Here is a 25,336-nt window from a genome sequence, read left to right as displayed (position 1 = left end):
AGCATTGCTTTATCCCATGTAATGTGCTCTTCACCTCCAAGATGCTGTTCCTTCACAGTTACCTTGTTTATAATAACAAAGAAAAAAAAAGTATTGGTTAAGCATAATGTAGAAGATTGCATGTTAGTCAGAGCTGCATCATACCCTAAGCATACACCTAGCAGAGGCTCTGGGGATCCGAAGACTGAGAGCGCCTAGACAGGTTAAAAATTCAAGGCCTTGCTGCAGCTATGAACTTCTTCAAAAAACTCCCTTGATTGCTATGGAACAAATAAAGGCAGCTCTGAGATTTTGTTATTTCTGTTTAATAAGTAATAGTCAAAGTGTGCATGGAAACACACACTTTATTTGGTTGCAAGTTTTCTTTGCACTAAGGCTATGAAACAAACATTGCTTGTGCTCGATCCGTGCTAGGCTCTGTATTAGACTCAGAAGTGTATCAGCAAAAAAGCAAAGCATGTTCCACTTCTCAGTGATAATGGTCAACAAAAAGCAACTACCGGCTCTAGGTCTCAAACAACTCAGCCTTTTTCAAGCTATGATTCAGAAGTCCCTTATCGTGTTAACCCTTTCAAGCTATACTATCACAAGGCATGCTAGTGCTAAGAAAAAAAAAAAGTTTCTTAGAAATTAGTGTTTTCCCTTTACTGGCAAATCTGGATTTCATCAGATGAAGCTGGTATCTGTCACATGCTTTTGTTGTGCTCCAATACACCCTTACCAGCCTGCTACGTGCTAAAGACATTCAGGAGTTTTCTCCTCCATTTCCAGAGGTAAATCTGTTCTGTAACACACCCTCTGAAGCCCTGTAATGACTTGAAGTTATCACCCCAAGGTATTTATTGAGAGAGATTGTGGAAGATTTAAAGTATTAAAAAACCACTCTTCGGCTTGCCTGCGGCTGGTGGTACTGCCCGGCTTCTGCGGAACACACCCCAGCTGGCCCTAAAAAGCAGCACTAGGGAGAAGCCTTCTCCTGCGACTCAGACACTTCTGACCATAACTAGCTTGCCTTAGTCTTGAAGAAAAGATGCCATCTTCAGATACCTGAAGCCAAAAGAGAGAAGGATGACAAATGCCCAGGCCTCTGTCAACTGGAGATCGTGGAGGAGCAGGGGGCATCCATGGGCAAGGAGCAAGCAAGACACCCAAGCTCTGGTTAACCCCCTTGTTTACCGAACTGACACACTCTGAAGGACACCAGTTCCTGCAGGGACACCAATTTAGGGCAAAACACTCTGTGTAAATTACAGAATTAAGCAATAGCACCTCTGAAGATCACCTCTTCCCACAGAAGGCAGCATCTACGGGGCTCTCATTGGCTTACACTGAAGTTTTTGGTGTGGAATACATTTTAAACACTTCATATTTCTTTTTCTCATTTTACTAGCAGACAGCAAGGCAGATGAAGCAGATACCCAGTTTCACCACTGTAAGTGGCCAATGATGGAGTAAATGTCCACTCTCTTGGAGCATCTAATAAACTAGACACCATGTCCTGACCCCTATCAGACACCAGAGGAATATTATTCACTTAAAACAGACATACTCCTGTCTAGAAGATCTGCAACACACAGATCAACAAGCAGTCTGCAGCTTCTTATAAGAATTTGAGACATTCTTTTGTCATGAGTCTGGGTTTATTTTGAGCATTTAACAGCCATCATGTAAAGGCAGTCTCATTATGACTTTTTTTTCTTTAAAGGAGCTAGCTACACTTTCCTGGCCATACATTAATGGTTTAAAAAAAAAAAAGCAGTTCTGTAAACAGTGTTGTATGGTCATCCTCACTGCAGCAGAAAAGGCAAATTGAAACCAAAGACAGGAAACAGACAGGCATATGCTACCAGGGGAAGAGACTTGAGAAGAGTCCAAGCAATTATGTTGATGAAGTTCCTCAAAATACCTTTCAAAAAACAGGAGCAGAAGTTAAAAATATTTAAGGAAAACAACTGTAGGATGTAGCCATAAGTGGGTTTTTATTTGAAGGGTTGATAGTTTCTAACCCGCACTTAGATATATAAATATTTCAGCCACAACTGCTTTACATCCTGATGATTTGATTCAACGCTCCATTTGAAGAAAATATGGAAATCCAGCGTCCCTCAGAAAGGATGTTGTGTATCTATTTTAAAAATATTAATCACAGTAGAAATGACGGAAAACATTATCTTAATTGTAGCTTCAGACTGAAGAGGCTTTTGAGAAAATAGACTCTGTTTCAAGGTTAGGAGGAGCCTGGTGAAGCACAACAGCATAATGTGTCCTTCACTAACAACAACACGCTTCACCAGCAACGGCAGGGAGGGCTTGTACCATTCCTACGGAAAACACCCGACACACAAGACAGCAGCTGCAGAATCACACATGTCCCAACGCTGCAAACACTAATGAAGGCTACAGTAAGGAAAATAAAGCAATTCCTGAAGAGGGACAGGTCTTCTCACTGTCTTCCACAGTAGTCTTTTGCTTTAAAGGCAGCACAAGGTGCATTTTACACCGTGAATACACGTACTTACTCCTCAGCGTCTGGGTACTGGCCCAAGCACGTTAGCCTTAAGTCAACTGGAGGAAAGAGTAAGAGATCCCATAAAATGATCTGGAATTTTGAAGAGGACAGAAAACAAAATAAATTATCTTTAATTGCCTCATTGAGTAGCTATCGTCATTTCCCCTCATTCTCTATTCACAAATCTCTGCGCTCAGCTTTCCACCACATGCTATGCACAGCAGTTTTGATGCAGAAAGAACACAAGTATTGGCCAAACGTTAGCCTGGCTGTTACCTGCTTCCTTGAGAACAAGGCAAACACCAACCCTGCGGAGCACCGCCTCGGAGGCGCTGCAGACACAGCCTTTTCACATGGAATTTGCCAATTACAAAAGAATTTATTGGCATTTCTCTAATTTTCAGTCAGGGGTTCTCCTGAACGGCTCACTTTTACAAGAAGCATTTCTGTAATGAAACAAAATACCATAAAACCACACAGTTTTCATTCAGCCACGAGCTGCATGGTGACAGTCTAGTGAAGGATGATACTCCAAGCATCTCTTCAAGCATCTCTAACCTCTCACTTCTTCTAACCACATCCCAGTAGATCACAGTCCTTCCATGATGCAGGGGCTACACACTCTTCAGAAACCTGGAGTCACATCCAGCCCACAACTCTCCAGCAGAGGGAATGGAAATGAATAACTCATTTGATGGTGCTGTTAAGAATCACTTTATTACATGGTAGATGAGGGTTCCTCTGCAGTGCGTTGCTTTTAGAAATCACTGCTGTTTTCTATCCTTCTCTTTCTGAAATGCATGCAAGCCACTGGTTGTCAAAGTAAAGGTGCTTCATAAATGGTCCCTTCCCACCACTTCTGAGGCTGTGGATGCATGGATGTTTTTCTAAGCAGCAAAACCATCCTAGTAGTTGCCTGACTCCCAGCTCCTGCTCATTCCTGCTGTTGCAATACCCATTGAATTGCCCTGCTAGAGGTGCTTGCAGCTGTCTTATAAACTGGATTGGGGAACTGATGAATGTCAAATGCAACCCAGCATTGTGGCAAAGGACATTTTAGACCCAAAGATTTATACTGACCCTGCTCAGCATCCTGCATCCCAGAGGGAACAAGGAGGTTGTGTAAAAGGAAGCAGGCAACTTGCTCAGTCTTGCTCCGCAGCTTAAAGTGTTCAGGGTCCACAGCCCTGGTCAGTATTCGGAAGCCAACTCTACTTCACCATGCTCTCTCAGATCGAGCATACACATTCTGCTCTCTTCCATGCTGCCTTTCATACCAGAAAGAAATGCTGAACACACCCACACCCCCACCAAAGTCATTAGTTCTCAGTACTTGCCCTGCTAGGAGGTACACTCTCCCCTCTGAAATGTCAACAGCTCTAAAGAAGGGGACTTGGCAAAGCAACAGCCCCATCCTGCTGTACAGTATTGCCTCCCTGCTCCCTTGCATCTCTCCTCTGACTCAAAACAATCCAAGGAATTGTATCAAATTAAAGAAACTAGCAACAGATAGCTGTGTTATTTAGGAAAGCAATCTTTTACATCACTTCACATAAAACCACGGTTTCTCTTCCTCAGTTTATTTTGTGCTTTATAGGCACCTTCACAGTGACACTCCGCTTTGCATGGGTCCTTTCAGAGGGAAAACCAGAGCAAAGACAGGAGAAAACACCACTGAGCAAAAGCAACTGGCTGTGAGACGCCAGGTCAATGCAGGATGGGGTTATTCTCATTAACTCCCTGCTCCTCTCCCCTAGGAGGCTTTCAAAAGGGAAACGGGGAAAGTACTCAAGAGCAGCGTGTAAGCATTCACAACTCCACTCAAACATAAAAATCAAATCAAAGATTTCTCCAAAACTTTCAACTCCCAGCTCTGAAGAGGTTACTATGAAAGAAGGTGTTGCTACTGCACTACAGTCTGTAAATTAATGCTGCAAATTTGCCCTTTTTCAGTGTGAAGGTAAACAAATGGATTGCTTTAAGCATCCAGGAACTGAAATAATGTGCTGTATTTTCTGCCGGGAAGAGCTGTTTTCTCACTCATTTTTAAATTGAGTATCCCTTCCTTGAAGTTCCAGTTTAAAAAAAAATGCAGCTGAAGCTGCCAATCGTGCAATAATCATGTGATGAGGCTTGATGGACTTGACAGTGCTCTTAAATAAAACAACAACAGAAAGTGGTAAAAGAGAATGTGAAACAAGGCTTTAGAAAAGATACAAACGTTTTGCAGCTTGCACCTACATTTTCAATCCTCAGTTCCTTTTCCAAAGGACAGTAAACTTGAAGTAACTGGTGTAATAACTGACTTCCGTCTTTTTAAATGTCACATGGATCAAAAGCAAAAATGAAACAATTATCTTCCTTTTACCAGACAGCTTGCTAGACCTTCTAAGTACCTGACCAGTCTTCAACTGCAAAAGCTACAGAGCAAAGGGACCTTTCTTGAGTGTAACATTTATAAGGACTTCGCTCACGCAGCAGGACAGGAATGCATCCACCCTTCCCCAGCACTGCGTGCACGTCTGCCTCCCCGGAAAAAGGCATTTCCTGAGAGCAATAAGCCATCTTTCCAGGCATGCTGGCTCAATGACGGACAGAGAAAATGCCAAAAAGCACGGAGGCAAGAGACAGCAGAGGAAGAGAAGCTGCCACCCTGCTGGCTGCCTCCGAGCAGCCACGGGGAAGCAGGTTGAAGCAGGTTGAATTTAGTGTCCGAGCAGGGAGCACGTAGCCTGGAGGCTACTGGTTGAAGATCCCTAATTTAGATGAAGTCTTCTAATGAAAAAGCAATTATTGTGCCTGAGCAAAAGTGAAACAGCTGGAGCATTACTGAGAGAGTGGTCAAACATTGGAACAGGCTGCCCAGGGCGGTGGTGGAGTCACCATCACTGGAAGTATTCAAAAAACATGTAGACGTGGCACTTCAGGACACGGTTTAGTGGGCATAATGATGTTGGGTCGATGGTTGGACTTGATGATCTTAAAGGTCTTGGTTACCAACATTAATGATTCTGTGATTTCAGAGACATCTCATCAGCAGGAGGTACTTTCTGAGGACAGAGAGGGCAGAAGGAACATGCACAAAGTTGCTCCATGAAATGGATTTTGAAGATGAGTTGGTCTCCCCCAGCGCTTTGCAGAAGCCCAGAGCAGGTGCCCATCCAGACGTTGGACAGCAGGATTTCTTTTCACACTTGTCATGTCCTCACACCGTGTCCCTGCTTCAGAGTAATGTGATGAAGAGACTGCAACAACTGCAGCAGCCAAAACCTGAGAGGCACCACCAAAACTGGTACCACGGCTCTCACCTGGGTGGGCAACCCATTTCCAGAGCATCTATCAGTGCTGTACACACATGGAGGCAGCCAGATATTAAAACAGTCTGGGTAGAGTCTTGTAAAAGCTAGACTCAAGGTGTTCACTAACCGTTTTAGCAAAGATAGACCTAAGGAGGGAGCTTGATGTCAGCAACTTTTAAAAACAGACACTGATGTGTAGAAGAAGAAACAAAATACAAGCACTCACCTAACCAACACTCACGACCTCAGCACTAACAGCAGCTAGCCTGGTTCCTTGCAAGACAGCAGCAGTTTTTGGATTTTAATCCCTTACTTTTGGTATTTTTTTTTAAACTGAAGTAAAAACAAACCAGGAAAACCTCCCCTCAAACTAAGAACCGCTTTCTGTGGAGTAGAGTTTAGTAAAAAACCCAAACAAACAAAAAAACCCTAAAAAAAAGGCCCACCAAAAACAAAAAGAAAAAAACCACTAGCCTCACCTGTAAATTTTATGATATTCACTACAGAAAGGTTTGAGTTTCCTTCACTTTTACAGCTGCATGCTCATCTCAGTACTACTGCTGATCATATTGACAGATACGCTTTGATAGTCAGACCTCCCAAAGCTTTCATAACTGCTGAAATCTAAAATTAGACAGCCACAGTCACCAAAATACCATTCACTAACCTTTTAAAGAGACTTTAGACCTGACTGAGCATTCTGTATCCACAAACAAAAACATGTTGTTCAACATTGTCTACACACATGTGAAATGTAATACATTACAGAAAAAAAATATTCTGTCAATGACAATTAAAATGTCTCTTCAGATAAATAAGCTACTGAGAAAGCAATTGCTACAGCCTTAACCCCGTAGCAAATGCTAAGCAATGGATACAGTAGCTTGCAGGCAATGGTAGGAGAAAAAATACAAGGATCTTGTGGCTTAACAGGCAGCAGTTTACAGAAGCAGATCCAATTTAAATCACTAAGGATGCCACAGCAAAATTTACTGTACGGATTCAACCACAGATTCATCAACACAACAATTAAGTCCAATATAGCCATCACGCAAAAAGCACCGAGTTCCACTTCTGGAGCTACTTATTTTAAATTTACTTATAAATTAAATGGTCAGTGTTAAACATCTACTATATAATTTCGTTGTAGGTATTTCCAAATTATCGTACAAATCTGAAGACTACTTCCTGAGAGCCCATTGACTACCTTCCACTGCTTCCTTTCCCATCTACATCTGGCTGCTCACTTTTAGCGACTACTGTTTTGGAAGCCTGGAAAATCAGTATATGAGATGGATACACAGGGCCCGTTGCAGAAAGCATCCCACCACTGGTATTCACATGCAGCACTTCTTGAATGTTAATAAAGATCAGGCATGTGACATGAGGAGCCTTAACATTCACAAAGGCACAGGGTTTGGCAGATATTCCCATTTAATAGGTAAGAACACTGCAGCATATATATTTTCTAAAAGGCAATGCACAATGTCTGCAACAGAATAAAATTCATACCTAATCATTTGAATTGGAGACCGTGCTTCAACCTGACTTAGGAAAAAAATAAGTCTAATTTCACTCCTGGATGGTATAAAGAAACCCTCTTCTGATATAGGATCTGGCTTTAATACAAACCAGTTTATAAGCCTGTGATATATAATACCTTTTATTAAATTAATACAAAATGGCACAGCCACTAATGGCTGACACAGCCCTAAAATGACCGCTGGCACTTCAGTGCTAATCCTCCCTCTCCAGGACACAGAGCTGTCTGATTCCTTTTCAATAAAAGCATTGAGTGCCATTTCCATCCTTAGTTACTGTTTCTACAAAAATAAGCTACCATGACCACTGCTCCCTTCCCTTCTCCAGGTCATAGGCAACCTCGGATGGTTTTGTTGGGCAAAGGAGGGTCTGTACACCCTCCTCTCTCCTTGTCAGCAAGGATGAGGCTGGTTGGGATGACTAACATATCGATGGCATGTACTGCTCAGCTTTCCCATCATTATTGTGTTCCTCAGGCCTGCAAAGAAGAAAATGGTATTTTGCTTACGGTTTGCTTCTACCACTAGTACAGACTGCGTTGTCCATCCAGCCTCAAACACTGGGGGCAACTGCTTTAGGCAAGTCATGTATTTTTCACACCAGCATGACCTTGCTAGATAAACTTTTCATAAAACTATTGCAGAAAAGAAGTTAGAGCAAGGCAAAACCTGTCAGCCTGAAATTTCCCCAAGCATCAGAATAATCTCCGTAAAGATGGAAACAAGGCAATACTATCCACTGAACGATGTTAATGAAACACCACCTTACTAAAGGGAACATATGAACGGTCCATCAGCAGGAGGCAGCAATAAAGCACACTGATGCCCACCATCAGTAACAACTCATGTGCCCGTCCAACATTTCTGAGCACAGACACAGCTTTCGTTTCCAAAAAAGCTTCAATAATTCTTCTAATTTACTTTGAAACCAATGACAGAAGGTGAACTACCAGCTGCAGCAGGGAGCAGAAGTTTTCCAACGCTCCCAGTGATTTACCTAAGCAGTGTAAGAACCTCCTCGGGACCTCTTGCACAATGAATGCAATCAACACGACAAGCAGCACTGACATCTTGCCAAATGCCCCCATGCTATGGGCTGCTTTCCCGCTTACCCCAAATCATACTGTTCGATCAGATTTAGCTATTGCCCTCTCTCCCCTTCCCCTTAACACTCTCAAGCTCTTGAGCAACAGCATAAAATCCTTCATTTACAAACAAAAACTGAGTTTTCAGCATAGCAGAGCGTAACTTTGAGTACAAGTAGTAATTGCTCACATAGTGCTGGCTAAGTACTAAAAAAAACCCCAAAACACAAAACCCAACCAGATCGGTGAGGAGCATGTGCATCCTGACGGGTCTGTTCAACCACGGTACCGCACCGAGACACGGCTGGGCACTACAGGGCGGCAGGTACGTCAGGTGATGTAACGTCTCCTCGCAGGCAGCAGCGGTCTCCGAAATCCCAGCGCACACGAAGGGGAGGCAGCGCCGAGGGATGTGGTGCAGGGCTGCAGGCACAGCTGTTAAAAGCTGCTCTTCAGTCCAGGGAAACATCAGGCGCGGCGGCAGCAAATACTGCAGTATGATGCATAGTGACAGCTCAATAGGGAAAAAAAGAGTTTTGCAGGAATTAGGAATTTGTGTTTGGATTGGGTTGGGGTAAACAGCCGAGGAGAAGCATGCTTTCCTCTACACCACTGCTGCTGGTTTTGTGTTGGGGTTTTTTTGTTTGGTAGTGGTTGTTTTTTTTTAATGTTTTTCCATTGAATATTTCACCCAAAGGGGAAGAAAATGCTCTATTCACAGCAAGAACATTTCAGTAATTTCACCTACTTTTCTCCAGCATTTAAGTTAAATACTCACAGTCCCACTTTTCATGATCTCAAGTGTTACACACAGTAAATGTGACAGTTCTGCTTGCACACAAAGAGCCAGCAAGACTGCAAGACTGTTCACAAAAAAAGCACGCTGCGAGCTACGGGAGCTGTATTTTAAGGCAGAGAGAAGTTGACTGCTCCCAAGCACAAAGCCACTGCTTAACAGAGAGGCCCTTTTATCATTCAAATAGTTTTAAAGGCGTTAAATTTAATATACTGGTAGCTATGCTACAGTGGATTAAGTGTCCATTCTGAAATTTAAAAACTCCACTTAACCCCAGACAGATTCCAATTAATATTAACTACTTTCAGGACAAGTTCAGCTCAACACTAGCATTTGGTGCAGACCGTAACAAAGTACTACACGCTCCAACATTTCCTTTTTGATAGCTGAGAAGTATGTAAAAGTGTTCTTCATTAAATTTAAATGGACTCATTAATAAAATATGGAGGATGTGCTACTTTAAGACATCAGAAAAAAATGTATAAGTTTGCGATAACGTTATTTCTGTTTTTAAATACATCCCACAGAGGCACCCAAGATAGATGAGAAGTGCTAAGCCCATCCCACAAGCTTATTTATTTATTTAATACTGCGTACGTGCTATTTTTAACTGCAGAAGACAGCAAAAGGCATCCATTAGAAAAATTACATTGGTTAGAGTTTTCCTTACACAGGTTAGACAAGTGAGATATTTGGCTGAATGCAATGTTAAGATGAGATGGGTTTTTTCCCCCCTCACTTTCCTATAGGTTTCTGGAATAAAAAGCAATTTTATTTTTGCAGCATCAGCTAGGCCACAACCTGTATCTGCAAACCTCAGGCAGTCCTTACTCCCCAGCCCCTCTTCCCACTCCTACACTTCCTGCGAGGTTTAATTTTGTAAGGAGTACATGGTTTGAATGCATACACAACATGCTTACCACACAGGGACACGTAAAATGTAGATGCATGAGTTTGGTTTGTTTTTTTTAAACCTCAGTTGTGCACACAGAAAAGAAATGAGAGGAAATGCCATAGTCTCATAGTACTGCATCATTTTGCAGAAGACCTATTCCTTCGAGAGGGGAAAAAAGTTAGAAAAAATTCCATTTTTGCAAGAAAGTTAAAGAAATTTATCTCATTTGCTGTTGGTAATGCAGTTTTCCTTAGGAATCAAGGTTCTTTGGTGAGCTAAGAAATCAAAGGAAGAATGCCCCATCACAAATACAAGTCTTCATGTACAAAAATGTCAGAGCTACATTGTTAGATTATTTACTTGGGGGAAAAAAAAAAAAATCTTGACTTGGTTTCTACACATCATCTCCTTAAATGCTGCTTCTCTTTGGGGAAATACAGAGCATTTTCATGCACAGACTAAGCAGTTTGAAGAAACAAAGCCTAAACTCCACGGAGGCACTCCTCTGCCAGGGTTTCTGGTGGACCAGAAGACAAAATTGCGCGCAGGCGTTTTGGCGTTATTTCAGGAGGCTCTGTAAGCATCCTGAGCCTCATCCTAATTTTGTTACAGAAGTCACAGCCTGAACTGGATGTGTATTTGCTGCCTGGCCAGGTAAAGAGCTACAGACAACAAAAAGGGTATAAAAGATGAATTTCAGAGACGACAAGGGTCCCCTCCCATGTGCCAGGTCGCCAGCAGAGCCCAGGGCAGGGTGGGAGGACAGAGCACCCTGCGTGGGGCACGGTCCTGCTCAGCAGTTACACAGGTAAATCTAGGTGGTAGTGCAAGCCAGGTAAGCACAGGACTGGGTAGTTAATATCCAGCAGCTGGATTTCTTAACAACTATGTGCAAAATTTAAAAAGAAGGGGAAAAAAGTGAGTTTTTGTAAACAAAACCATGGAGGTTTTGGTGGCACTCAGAACAAGGACAGCTTGTTCCACCTGCCTGCACATAAGCTCAGTTTGATGATAACAGGCATTACTGAGCCCATAAATGGAAGACTTTTATTCATAATCTATTCACACATGGCACTAACAATGCTTGATGACTAAGAAATACTTGAATTTCTAAAAAGTAGCAGCTTTCTCTACAGTGGAATGGTCACGTTGCAGAGAACTGCAAGCAGCTGATGCCCAAGACAAGTGTCACCAGTGGAAAGTTGAATAAAAAGCAAGTAATGTAATTTTGTGGGTACAAAAATCACTATTAAACTTGAGATCCTGGATAAATATTCAAAATAATCTCTGTATTTGGGATCTGGCCTCAGGCCAGGCCTGGCTTGAGCAATACAGCCTCTGATACAAGTTTGATTCCTGACTTATTTCTGAAATATTCTGACTATTCTGCACGTGGGCCTTAGAAAGCAGACTACAGTCTGCCCGCAGTAGGCAGGACCCCAAATTGTCTGCTGAAAAGCCAAACTTAAGAGTTCACATACTTACGGGGGAAGAAGTATTAATTCAAGGACATTAAAAGGGCTAATTTCCAGGGAACAGCATCCATCCTACATTTCTTCTCTTTGGGCGAGTTATCTGCCCAGCTTCAGATTTTTGCTTGTAACCAGAAACTGCTGGGACTTAAAGCCTTAAACTCTGAATAAGCTTAATAAGTATTTATTCAAGAGACTAAGAAATGCTATTTTCAAAATTCGGGAGCGTCAGAACTATACATCACCCATTCTCTCTTCTCGTAAGCCAGGAGCACGGACACATAAGTGACTCCGTATCAGAACGCAAAGACACATTCTTCCAGGCAGACAAACTTTCCCACTTGAATAAAATCCTCTTCCGCAGTTACAAATTGTTATGCCACTCTAATGAGAGAAAGCAGAAACCTAACATGTCAAACGGCTTCTTTGCATGACTTGATGCCGTAAATTTAACATTTCCCGTGGAAGTTCTGCTTATATGTACATTTGTGCAACAGTTAAACTGAATACATAATCTAATGCTGTCACATAATCCTTATTACTGGGTTCTTATCAAATTCCGTAACCACATTATACAAATAATATCCCTCTCACTGCAAAAGCATGCTCGTGACTCAAATTTTCATTTACTGAAAGAATTACGTTTCTATCAGTCTTTTATGAATGGTCACAAGCAGACGCAGACCCTCACTGCAGCGAGTGAGCATACGCACACTGAGAGACAATTCCTTACACTAAGCTAAAGTCTGATCTGCAGAGCAACCCACATAAGCAGTAAGGGACCGCAGTGGAAGGTAATCTATATTTTGTTAAACCTGCCCTACATATGACATTGAGTTTTCCTGACCTCTACTATTTTTATTTTAGCAACTAAGCAAAACAATGCAGTGACTACCTTAGGTCTGCAAATACTCGGTCTCTGAGATATTAATTATTTCCATTTATCTGAATGGTGACTTAAAATTATCACTAGCTTCTGTTATCAATTTTGCCAGACCCCTCTCACCTATACAAGTCACTCCAGCTCACAAGCTGCCTAAACACCCAGCTGCTTCTGGGATATTTTCAGCAATGTAAATGTTTTGGAAGGGCAAAAATTCAGCAACGCTATCGATTTAGAAGGAGAATATTCTGTTGTTTTCTGGACACAGAATAAATATGCTGAAGTACATTATTGATATAAAAAAATCAAGAAGCCTGGTAGGTAATTTAGGATTTCCAGATTCTGACCAGTTTTATGAACTAGTGCAAGGAAAGAAACATGGTATGACAAGCACAGGAAGAAAGAGGTTTTCTGATACCAATGCCATACTAGACAACCCCATTCCTTTCTCTATCTTTTGAAAACCACACTAGTTTGTAGCAGGGAAATTATTTTTCTTCCTCCAATGGATTTGGCCTAGAATGTATACAGACCTCCAACAGGTCTGTCAAAGAGGAGACTCGTGATCTCCTTGGCATTGGCAGGTTCTGGAAATAATTGACAAATTTCTCTTTAAAACTACAGCTACTACAGAAATCATTTCTGTAGGCGTAACTGCCCTTGACAAAAACTCACTCATTATCAGCCAAACCAGCAAAACACAAACCTCCTTGAAAACAAACAACGATCTGGAGGACCACAAAAGATCGCCCATGAATTATGGAAAAGCCAGGTCATTTTGCAGCACTGGAAGTTTCCACCTCTCAGTGATGTTGCAGAGATCCTGACTGCTGAACAGGAGAGGGGAAAAGAACACACTGAGCCCCAACAACTAGGAATGTTTCACACTTTAATATGGGAAAAGGCAGACAGATCCCCAAATCCACCCCTTCCAAACTAAAAATGTGATCAATCGTGACTTCTTAAGGAAACAGGACCTAACCACCACCAATAAAAGAAAAAAAAAAAAGGTAGTATGAGTAGTCAATCTCCTGAAGATTTGTTAGCCCGGAAAGCAAAGTATGCAATCTTCCACATCATCCTTTTTCTCTTCCCAGGAGATCCTAGTCAGGAAGAGAGGACACCAAGCAGAGCCTGACCAGAACACATGCCTGCTTCAGTTCAGTGTGTTTTGTAATGGGTTGGTGGTGGGGTTTTTTTGGTGTGGGTGGTTTTCGTTGTGGCTTGTTGTTTCTTTTATTTCAGCCCGATTCTTTCAGGTTACAGAAACTACAAATCCAATTTTTAAATATTTTTTGTCTAAATGCAGAACTTGAACTGTATTTGTATTGGGAATAAGGGGGAGTGATGCATTTCACAGGGTGGAGAGAGGGAGAACAGAGCTTGAAAAAAATGAGAACACAGAACAACAGAGCGAAAAGGAAAGCACCTGAAGTAAGTGCTTACAGTTTCTCTTGTACAAGATCTTACATCAGATTGCCAGCACCAAGTTTTTGGGAAAGTTTTTCATACTCTTCAGAAAAGAAACTGAAAAAAGAAAACCCAAAACAATTCAAGTGTCAAAGAAACCTGTAAGATCAGGGAAAAAAAATACCTACTCCCTCACAAAGGGAGGCAGGAAATAAATGAAGAAAACTGTACCTTTGAGCATGCAGGTGTTTCAAGAGATTACAGAAAGTCACAAGTGTTACCTACAGAGATCAGACTCTTAAATTGTGTATTACACCATGTACCTGATCATACATTCAAATTTAGGTAATGATAGAAAGGTAGCTTTTCTTGGTCCCTCTACACACTAATGTAATTTTGCTTTGAAACACCAAATAGGAAGACATTGTGCATACTGAAATGCAAGTATTTAAAACTACTGCATATATGTTTCAATTGATTTTTCAGGTTAAAAAAACCCCTTTTGCCTTAACCTACTGTTACACTGAGGCCACATCCATCTTAGATGAACCTACCATGTGGTAGTGTTATGTTTGCACCATCAATGATTGCTTGTGCCAGTTCGTGATCATTGCTCTCGAAAGCATGTGCAGCAGCCTTGAGGGCATCCCAAATCTCCTTGCGACCTTCAAAAGCTGGTGCTGTGTCCCAAAACTCATCTCTCTTACTGCGCAGCTGTCCGTCTGTCATGGGGTAATCACTTTTCCATTTCGGTTTCTCTTTTTTCAAGGGCTGATTACGACCGAGAGCAACTGTGGGAGAGAAAGAGGAAATTAAAAACATGTAACAGCACAAAATTATTGAAATGCCCTTTGGTTATTCTGTGTAGGATCTACAGAACTGAAATTCCCTTTTGGGCAATCCTGATCCTTTTTTCCCCCCCATCTCCTTCAAGGCATTGCCTCCCTACCCCTGGGACACAAGTTGGTTTTACCTCTTTAAAAAATTGAGGGGCTACCTCTTGCCTGCTGATTTCATCTGCACCCCCTGAGCATCCCACAACTTCTTTCCAAGCTCGCCAGTAACTCCGCAACCCTATGCCTGTGCGGTGGGCGCCTGGCTGGGAGACTCACACCCAACAGACACCTTCCAAAGGCAGCAGTACAGCGAGAAGCCTGTTATCCCAACACCGGGGTGCACCTGGATCTCTGCTCTACGCTGCTAGCAATGCTCTCTGCTCAACAAACATGATATTCTGTTAACACAGAGTTTTAAGAGGCTAAGCATTTTTTTTTTTTGCATCATCTCCTTTTAAACAGTTTTAATTCAGAGTAAGTATATTTAGAAAGGCAAATAAAATGCACAAAGGCTAGAATTGTCAGAGACAGAAATCCCTAAAGAACAATCCAGGAATCTATCAAGCTTTAAAAGTGGTTACCTCATTCACAATAAACAGGAAAGCATTTGTTTCATTTTAACTACAGCTATTTTTGTGTAATAGCCAGTTAAGATAATCACATAGGTATAATGTTGGTGGATTACAACTACCTGCTCACTTTAAATTACAGCACTGCTATGACTGCTAAATCCTTCTCTTCCATTTCTCTGAGCAAGGGATTATTTCAACATCTGTTGACAGGCAAAGGAAAAAGAATGGAGCAAACTTCAGTGCACACCGGGAAGAATTTCTGCCTGCAAGAGTTAAACCCCCATTTCCTTCAGCCTCCTCCTGGTATCAAACTTAACAGGACCCTGCAAGGATGGTATGGAGAAGAGAGCAGCAACAAACCACAAAAACAGTTCTCACCACAGCTCAATACCACAAAACACATTGTTTAAATGTCTCCAGAGGAAATAAGTGTCCTTCAACAGTTAAGCTAAATTTAAGTGTGTTTGCAGCTGAAAATAAGCAGTCCCTCCACGGGACAGGTCATAGAAACTGGGTGATGAGTACTGAGCTCCTGAACAACAGGTAAGCTACACAGAACTGAAGTCAGTTAAGGATCCCACCACATATGCTGCTGGAGAGACATCCTCTCCTACGCCCTCCATGACGAACCCTTGCCATCCCAAGAGAGCAGAGGAACCCCAGCTGCTGTCACGCCAGTGAAGCATGAAGAGCTGCAGTCTGTCACCCCACGTCCACATTACCAAGGCCGAAATATCTCTTACAAGAACGAGACATCACAGCTGCTGCGGTATCAAAGCCTGCGGAGCAAAGCTGCTGCTTATCAGGTGTTCCTGGCTAGTCTGCAAGGATGGGAGAGCACCAGGACAAACACGAGGGTTTACATTTAGCATTCAGTATCCCCACGTCCATCCTTAGAGATAATAACAAACAATTCCTTTCTCCAGACCCTCTTATTTTTCTGGCAGAAAGTTGACAATAGCTGACAAAAAAACCCTTGTATCTCTCCTCAATCTTACTCCAGCATTCAGTTTTCAATGGAAGAATAGTGTAATGCCTAAATATTCTTCATAGTTCTTAATCTACGCTTACTCTGTACCTCTACAGTTCACTGCAAACCATATCTATGGCAAAGAGTGTGGAGGGGCGAGGGACATAACTGAGAAGACTAAATATAAATATGTCAAAAATACTCATTTCAGGTAAGTTGTAACATTTTGCAAAAATAATATTTAATTCAAATATTCCCTTTCCTCGCTCGATTTTTTTTCTGCCACAGATGCAGTTGGCTATTTGCCAAACAGCACCCCGAGCATTGGGTCTCGGGGGTTGAGCATCGGAGCCTGGTGTTGCAGAAGGCATTTCAACTTCACACAAGCTTTAAAGAGATCAAAACACATACCTGAGGTTACACCTTATACAATCTGACTTTACATGACCAAAGAACTACCTACTTAAATTCATGACTCAATGACATTCACATTTAAGAAGCTGAGACTTAAGTCATTGAAAACAGTATATTTAAAAGAACTTCTGATGGTACGGTGACATTGCCAACTATGTCAAGGCCTGACCCTTCTTCAGATTAAAAAAACCCAACATAGTAGAGGATATATTTGCATGGAAACAAAGTCAGATCATAATTAAAACTAGCAAACGACAATTGCATGGCACACATGAATGTCTCCAGCTGGTATTGCAGAAACTAACAATAATAAATGTCTGAATCCTTTCAAGTGACCACAAACATTTATTGCTTTTTGTTTCCATGGAATTGCTTCCATGAGATTGCTTCCATTTGCTTTTCAAAGAAGTGCTGACCATTTAACAGATTTCAGAACAGCAAACCCAAGTGTTTACAAAACACCAAGTTTCCTGGCAAAGCCCAGCCATTCCCAGTCCAAGCCTCAGCTGAGCACACGCAAGCTGGGAGCTGATGATGGTCCAGCCCAGAACAATGGTGAAGGAGGCAGCCCAGACAAGATGGACTGCATGCATTAAACAGTATATTACGAAATTGTAAAAACATATGTGGTAAAACACTTAAACGAGGAATTGTTTCCTTATTAAGGCTTAGCACTTGCAGCACGAAAATTTCAGACAGACAGAACAATGCAAGAAATTTGGGTCAGTGGGCATCTCTTCCTTCCTTCTACTTCAGATAACATCTGTTTACACGTACATTGAATGAATGCTAATTTATCCCACCGGGTGCTCTCCTTCTCCCCAAACATTAATTATGAAAGCGGGTTAAAGGCGCTCCCCGCAGCCCCCGAGCACGGCGGCGTTCCCTGCGCACAGCCCTGCCTGCCGTCAGCCAGCACCACAGCAGAAGCGGCAACGGGCCATTTCTCTCCCTTGCTTCCCCCTTTGCCCGAGACAGCATCCGAATATATTGCCCTTCACTAGACAAGAATAGCAGGGGAGAGACTAAACAGACAGAGATCCTAACAGTCTCAAATAACTTCTCCCTGGAGATACAATCCTTCCTACACAGACACAGTGATGATAAACCCAGTGATAAATTCTTTTTTTCAAGTTGGAAAGAAGGATGGTGGAAGAAAGTAACTCTACAAATGCCTGTAAAGCCAAATCCACTCTAACAGGCCATCTATCCCAGTACTAAGCCTTTAAATGTAACTTGGCTTCTCAAGCCAGTATTTAAAAAGGTCTTTAGCATGTTTAGCATTTATCAGAAGTGCTTCAAGAATCCCCTAAAAGCTTTATGTCCCTCCTGAAGAAATATTACTCACTCTCCAGCTGTGTGGATAGATGGAGCAGAAAGGAAACTTAAGACATATAAAAAACCTAATGCGTAAAAGGGCCCAAATATTTTGCTTTCTACCTCATGTTTTAGTCACTAAAGAGAAACATCACTTCATGAATTTCTACAATCAGCGTTTTGGACCACATCAAAGGACTTTCCCTTTTCTGTAATAAGGCTGATAAAGACTAGTCAAATAGGCAATGAAACAAACATCAGCAGTCTGAAATGCTTTGTCAAGTATTTACAGTGTCAGTTTTATATTCCTCGGTTTGGAAGTAAACTAGAGCTCAAAAGAAAATGTTGACTTCATTTAAGAGCATGCACATCAGAGGCACAAAGAGCTTGCAAGATCTGGAAGAGAAAGTAACATCCACATTAATTTTTGCTTTTACATCACTTCTACAAAAGTAAGAAATTATTAATATCCTGCTTGAAAATATGAATAGTTTTATAAATGCCAAGAGAGCATATTCTCTCTGAAGCAATACTGAAAGCCGCCCATCTCAATAGATGGCAATGGTTGATATTTTTGGCAAGAGATTTATTTAGAAAGAAAGAAATAGAAATAAAAAAGTCCCTTAACAGTCTACTTTTCAAAAAGGAAAAGATCAGCACATTAGTGACACTCCAAAATAATTTAGGTTGTTTGTGCTCCAATAGCTCAGATATTCAGGTGGTGCTGTGCATTCCAAAGAGGGGTAAGAAGCTGCTGACCAGCTGTAGGACCTTGCTTAAGAGCAGCCTTTCTCAGGGAGGAGACCCACACAGGCCACTACATGGCCTTACAAAGGGTTTTCCTGGGCTGCTCAGAGGAGTTTCTGCAAAGCGATTACAGATGCTCTTCACCCTCCCGGATGTTGGACCTGTTCTAGCCAGAGTTGCCTTAAAGATGTTTCCTGTGCTGCTCTCCCCCAGTCGGAATCGCGCGGTACACAGAGCACGAACGCCATATACGATTTTCAGGAGTCGCTAAGGTCCATTCAGGTTAACGGCAGAAGCAACAGCTAAGAAGGTAAGAAGTCCTGATAGTTACCACTTCCTAGGGCTCAGCATGCCCAAGAGAAGAAAGCCAAACCTATCTAGTTAGGCACTCCAGGATACAGCAGGGGCTGGGGCAGGAGAGAAGACTGCAGGGACGTGCAGTGGGCTAGAGAAGCGGGCGAGCCAAGAGGCAAATCTCGGCTGAACTCGGCATCCACCCGTCCGGCACGTCTGCCATTCAGGTGTCCCTACACATGCAAAATCCAAGCACTGCTCAAGCCCCCTTCCTTAGGCAAGCGTCCCGTATTAGGCTGTTTAATACCTCAAAGTGACCTAAACCCAGTGGCAAGACAAGCAGCAGGCTGCTTCTGCCCTATCAGTAGGATTTAGAAGCATATAACGTGTTTTTCCCTTCACAGGTAAGAGTACCCCGGGGTCCTGGAGGTAGCTACTACTGTTTGACCCACTAATCTTAGCTCCTGGCAAACTACAAAGTCTTATTTTTCAGAAAGGAAGATGTATTTCTCCAGTCCTTGCAGACTAGTTTATAACCTGAATTATGGTTTCCTTTCCTCGCAGCTTCCCATGAAGGCAGTGGAATCAGTAAGGTTATCTAGGCTTCTTTTGAGTGAGCTTATACAGATAAATCCAGATATTTAAATCAGTTTCTTAACAGAATGTCAAAAAATGTCTATGTAGTACTTTTTTTTTTTTAAATAGCTGTTGTGTTTGTTATGTCACTATCACTGTGGATCACAGTACTGCTGCCGTCTCCAAAGCGGACCAGATGAGTAGGAGCAGCTGGTAATGGAAGCGTCTCATACTAAAAGCCAATATCCAGCTAAAGTATTCATAATTCCTAGTTTATACATCCATGAACCGTAGCACTTGATAATCAAATTGGATAATATTTCTGCCCCAAAGGGCTTACTGTCAAATCCAATAACGCAAATGCAACAGCTGAATGAGACATCAGACAGCTCATAGCCTCTGGAGAAGGACAGGTGGACCTCTGCTTCAGACGTGAATTAGATTTTCCTCCTTCCCAGTTATTGACCACCCAGGTAACCCTGCAAGGGCACAGGATCTGGTCCCCTGGTACAGCCCAGAGTTACCACTGGCAAGTGAGCATCTGGGGAACGTCTCCTTTGCTGTCAGTCAGCCTTACCTGAGCTTTTCCATCCTACCTAATTTCTTCAAGTATCTTTCACCTATTTCTTAAAATAATGTTTGGAATAACATGTTTGGTATGTTAAATTCATGCAAGTGCTCCACAGCGAATTTCTTGCTTTTCCTTTGAAACAGAAGCATATGTCACTTTTAACACTAGTCTTTTGCTGCTCTTGTAAGAGGCAGGAGAAACTGTCCCAATTCGGCCAAAGTGTGTGTTGGAAGAGTCCCTGTGTACACACAACCCACCCAAAGCATGGAGAGCCTAGCAGTGCTGTTCCCAGAAGCAGACATCTAGACTGGACATGCTTCGTTTTAGGACTGGAGGCCAAAGCTGTTGATCTCCATGCATCCACTGCGTGCTGGAGCTGCCAGAACAGGGCCTTTCTGTGCTTCCACATCTCTGTGGACGTGTATGAAGGCTGACACACAAGAAACAAGGCTGGCATGGAGGGACCCTCAACCTGGGAAGCACGAGTTAAAAGCAGATACAGGCAAGTGTTAGAAGATAACATCAAATTGTTGAAATGACACTAGTATCAGGAGAATCTGGCAAAATCTAGTAATATTTTCTTTTTTTTTTTTTTCTTTGTTTTGTTTAGGAAAATATCTAAAAGATCACAGAATCACTAAGGTTGGAAAGGACCTTCAAGATAATCAAGTCCAACCATTAATCCAGCGCCACCATGTCCCCTAAACCATGTCCTGAAAGATGGTGACTCCACCACCTCCCTGGGCAGCCTGTTCCAATGCTTGACCACCCTCTTGGTGAAGAAATTTTTCCTAATATCCAATCTAAACCTCCCCTGGCACAACTTGAGGCCATTTCGTCTCGTTCTATCACTAGTTAGTTGGGAGAAGAGACCAACACCCTCGTCGCCACAACCCCCTTTCAGGTAGTTGTAGAGAGCGATAAGGTCTCCCCTCAGCCTCTAAAGAAGGCATCATCCCCTCTAGATGAAGGCAACTGCTTAAGTATTGAGAGATGAAAAAGATTTTGAATGAACCATGAGGAAAGGAGCAGGAGCACCCAAGTGCTGAAGGAAGAACGAAAAATCACCAAAACAGTCTATCTGAATGGGAAAGATGAGACATTTGCAGAAACTGTTCTCAGCAGAAAAGACGGGATTTGATGACTGCCAGGCTGCATAGGAGAAGGACAGAAACGATAAGCCATCAAGTAAAAAACACAGATCAAGACTTGCAGAGGCTGAGGACAGTGAGGAGAACGTAGCACGCAGGTACCGTTTGGTTTGCTTAAAGCGTAGACATGCACAGCTTCAACAGGGGAAGCGATATCGTCCCAGGGATACGTAATTTGAGAAACAGCAATGGGTAGTTATTTGAAGACAGTCAGGAGAAGCTAAATATTATACAAACTGAACTAATGATCAAAAATATTTTCTTTACAAAATTGCTTCCCTGTTGAGGATCAGATGCTAACAAAGTGTTTTTCTAAGACAAATGAAATGCAAAGTAACAGTTTACTACCTATAAAGTTTCTTTTAGTAATAGTCCCAAGGGTTTCTCTCCCCTCAATCAGTGAGTAGTACTCTACTCTATCAAACAAGTCTCATTTTAAATCTATTTTGCTCCAATTTCCTCATAAGGTATCTTGCAATTTGGTATCAATATCTAGATAAGAGTTCATCCTAATCCTTTTCTTTGCATCATTCTCTGGTGTAATCCTTCCAGTAGTTGAATTACAATAGCACTTGGAGGAATAGTCAGCACAAAGGAGAGGTGCAGAAAACCAGCAAAACCAGGGAGGGGGTAGGGGGAAACGTATTGCGTCTAAGCAGCAGACAATTTGAATTACATTAAGTAGCACAGGCTTACACAACAAAGGGAAAATGGCAGAATTTTATCTGTTTATTGCTAGTTTTCAGCATTTATTTCTTGAGAAGGTTACATTTTTGCAAGGCAAGAACAGTATTTTGAAAAGGAAGTGTCCCCAGACAACAGTAAAAGATTTACAAATGAAATATTTTACTGAACAATTAAATTTTCCTAACAAGGAAATGAAGGAGCACCAAGATTTCATATGAAAACTAAAGGAAAAATCTATTAGCACAGTCCTGAGAATATTCAGAGCAGGGTAACGTTTCTGAGGACCCTGTGGGGCTGAGAAAGCCATGAGCCTTCCAAATGCTCTATGTAGATAGATAGATACAAAGAATGCTTGAAACTAAATTAAATGTTAGTCTTTTTCATAAAGGGAGATTGTGGGGGGTGAAATAAACGCTACAAGAAAAACTACAATTCCTGATAGAAATTCAAGCTGTATATTTAAACAGATGTGTAATAAAATATCAGGCTACAGACTCAAACCCATGTTATAAAGGTGTAGGCAAAACAGTTAATTTTGAGCCAGACAAGAAGGAAACTTGTAGCATGAAGCTTTTCAGAGCAGCAAACCTAGCAAAGATAAACCTGCGCTCAAGTAGTAAACCCACACACCAACACCTGGGGCTATTTCCCCTTTCTCCTACCTGAAAGGGGGTGAAGGAGGGAATTAAGAAAGAAAAAACCCTAACAAGAAGGGGAAGAAGCAGTGGGGGACAGCAGACTGATCACCATCACTCAAAGCTTGCGCTGCCGTGTGAGCCGCCCGCCAGACACGACGTGTGCTGGTGCTACATGATGTATGTGGTCCCTCTGGGGAAAGGGGGTGCCATCCATCACCTGTGCCACCCCTACGCTCCAAGCCAACCGGGCAAACCGTGTGTCACCCGAACGGCTGCTCACCCGCGCCAGCGCTGCGGATGTCAGGAAGCATTGCTGAAAGCGGCAGCAGGGAATATGCCTTCCCTGTTTCTCCAGGTCTCTCCTCAACTCTTACCCAACACCTTCCTCCAAAAGGAGTCAATTGCACAGAAGAAAACGTAGTGAGTAAAACACAAGTTACACTGGGAATTGCAGGCGGCTTTGGACAAGTCATACGTGCATAATGCTTCCCTGCCTCTTCGCATACACAAAGCACTAAATCTTCGCTGAGTCAATCCAGAGGCTTCACAGCGTGAGATATAAAACACATGAGAGGATGAGGGCGTATGAATGTGCTGGACAAAGAGAAAAATCGACTCTCATTACCAGCTATTACGCTGTATTTTCCATTTCTCCCATCATTTTCAACAGGAACTGCAGAAGAAATCAAGAGAGCTTGGTATTTCCAGACAGCTCATCACTTGTCACCCCTTACATTTCAAAGAAACCAGCAGCATTGCAGTGAAATAAAAGCTTCAGACTGTTGAGATCTGCTCCCTGATGGTATACCAGATCCAACCATCCCACCTCATCCCAACACACGTGCAGGATCTATCCAGATTACCCACTGCCTTGATGTGTGCTCTGCGCTGGGACACGCTGTGATAACATAGGTCACCTTTCACAGAAATTTAAACCATATCGGTGTATTTTGTGTAACGTGAGGTGCAATTCACAACTGAGAGCCAGCTGGCAAGAGGTCAACTTCAGCCTCCCGTCTGTTCATGCAGGTTTTATGAGCACGATTCCTCTGCTCCCAGAGCTGTAAGAGGTGGACGGCGAACCCCGACGGTTACAAACGCTCTGGATAAGCGATGTCAGATAGAGCAATAATGCAAAGCCACCGCAAAGTTCTCTACCGTCATTTGCCTCAACATTTCAAACAATATTTTTCAAAGGAAATTTTTTGCATTGGTCTCCCACCAAAAGCTCAGCACTATATCCTAGCATTAATTCTATGGCTTTATTATTCGTTTCCAAAAGCTTTGTGGTTACTCCTGAGCTCTGCCTGCCCACCTAGCTTCCCGCTGGAAGCACAGGCAGAACATTTCTCAATCATCTCGATTAAGCTCATGATGCAACACCTCTTCTCACAACAGATGAAAACATCTAAGGGAATAAACACCTTTGTAGAGTTGCCACCTCAAATCCTTAGTGCCTCGGTCAAGGGGTGGCCACAGATGAAGCAGAAACACTGCCAGGCAGGGCAAAGGCCAGATGATGCCCATCTGTCTTGATCGCACCCCATCAGAGGAATCTCAGAGCCACAAATTCTGCTTCCACAGCCAGTAGGAAGAACAGCGGTAGCTACACTGGCTGCTCAGCATTATCTTCAGCCTCACAGTGAAGTTCTAGTAGCACAGGAGTGGAACAGCTTTGAGGGACAGACATTATCAATGCAATTACCTGTCAGCACCACTTACACTAGAATTTAAACTGCTCGTACCTCTGGTAGATGCATGTTTTCAGCTGGATGCAGAACAGGATAAAGATTTACCCATTCCCAAATCACTGCGTGCACGCACCATCTAGAGTGCACAACTAGACTATCTTTTTGGAAATCTATGACAAGAACCGTTAAAGCTGTCAGCAAGATGAAAAATATTCTATTTGAGATACGCTGCATAAAGAATATACCCCTCTTGACTTCTGCAAAGCATAGTTTACGTTAAAACTCAATCACAGCTGAGTGCTTGGCATCAACGCAGCCTCTCGCATGCAGAACAAAGTAAGCACGGTACGCAGCACCGCAGAGCTGGAAACAGTTGTGGGAATGCAGTGGGAAGCTGTGCAGAGCTTACCTAAAAAAACCCCAACCCAGTGCTTTCTGTCTTCCATCATGAAGGAGAATGCAACTCGGCAACTTCACTTCTGAAGTACTAAAACCCTTTTGTATACTCCCATCAATTCGGTTAACAGGGAAGCTTTAGGCACATCAGATAAAACCTTAAAGCAGCGAGTTCCTCCGACCGGTCAGCTCCATGCCAGCGTATCGCCATGACACGGGCACCTGCCTGCTGCTCCATGCCAGCAGCACGGACCGGTCGCATCTGCTAGTGTGGATTTAATACAAGGGAAGACCTAGCATTCCCAGCTGCAAATGAACATTGTCCCGGCTCAGAAGCCCCCTTCCTCCTTGATCATGTTCTCCCTCTGACCACTGCATAACAAGCATCTACAGGAACTGGTAAGGAAAGATTTAAAGGCGTTTACTGGAGGCTGACATCCTTCCTGTCAAAAACCTTACAATTGGAATTGCTGCAAGTGCTTCTCCACGTGCTAACAGCCAAGTTCTGCAGGCTTTGAGCAAGGCACAAATCAGGGTCTGGCTCAGCGGTGTTTAAACCGAAGCTTTGCTTTTATGTTGGCCTAAG

The 25,336-nt window shown here is 42.6% G+C and overlaps 1 protein-coding gene across 1 annotated transcript in view; it reads right to left on the bottom strand.

Annotated features, from left to right (window-relative positions):
- Positions 1–25,336, bottom strand: part of UBTD2 (ubiquitin domain containing 2) — a gene marked incomplete at both ends in the record, with an annotated part of 56,620 nt that overhangs the window by 11,659 nt on the left and 19,625 nt on the right. Inside the window, one exon of the mRNA XM_082006258.1 lies at positions 14,445–14,681. Within this exon, the coding sequence (XP_081862384.1) occupies positions 14,445–14,681 (237 nt within the window). The remainder of the gene's footprint in view (positions 1–14,444; positions 14,682–25,336) is intronic.

This window comes from Phaethon aethereus (genome assembly GCF_964289735.1).
Source record: "Phaethon aethereus genome assembly, chromosome: 14".
In the NCBI taxonomy this organism is placed as follows: domain Eukaryota; kingdom Metazoa; phylum Chordata; class Aves; order Phaethontiformes; family Phaethontidae; genus Phaethon; species Phaethon aethereus.
The sequence above is the reverse complement of the archived record's forward strand: the minus strand, read 5'-3'. Positions and strand labels throughout refer to the sequence as shown.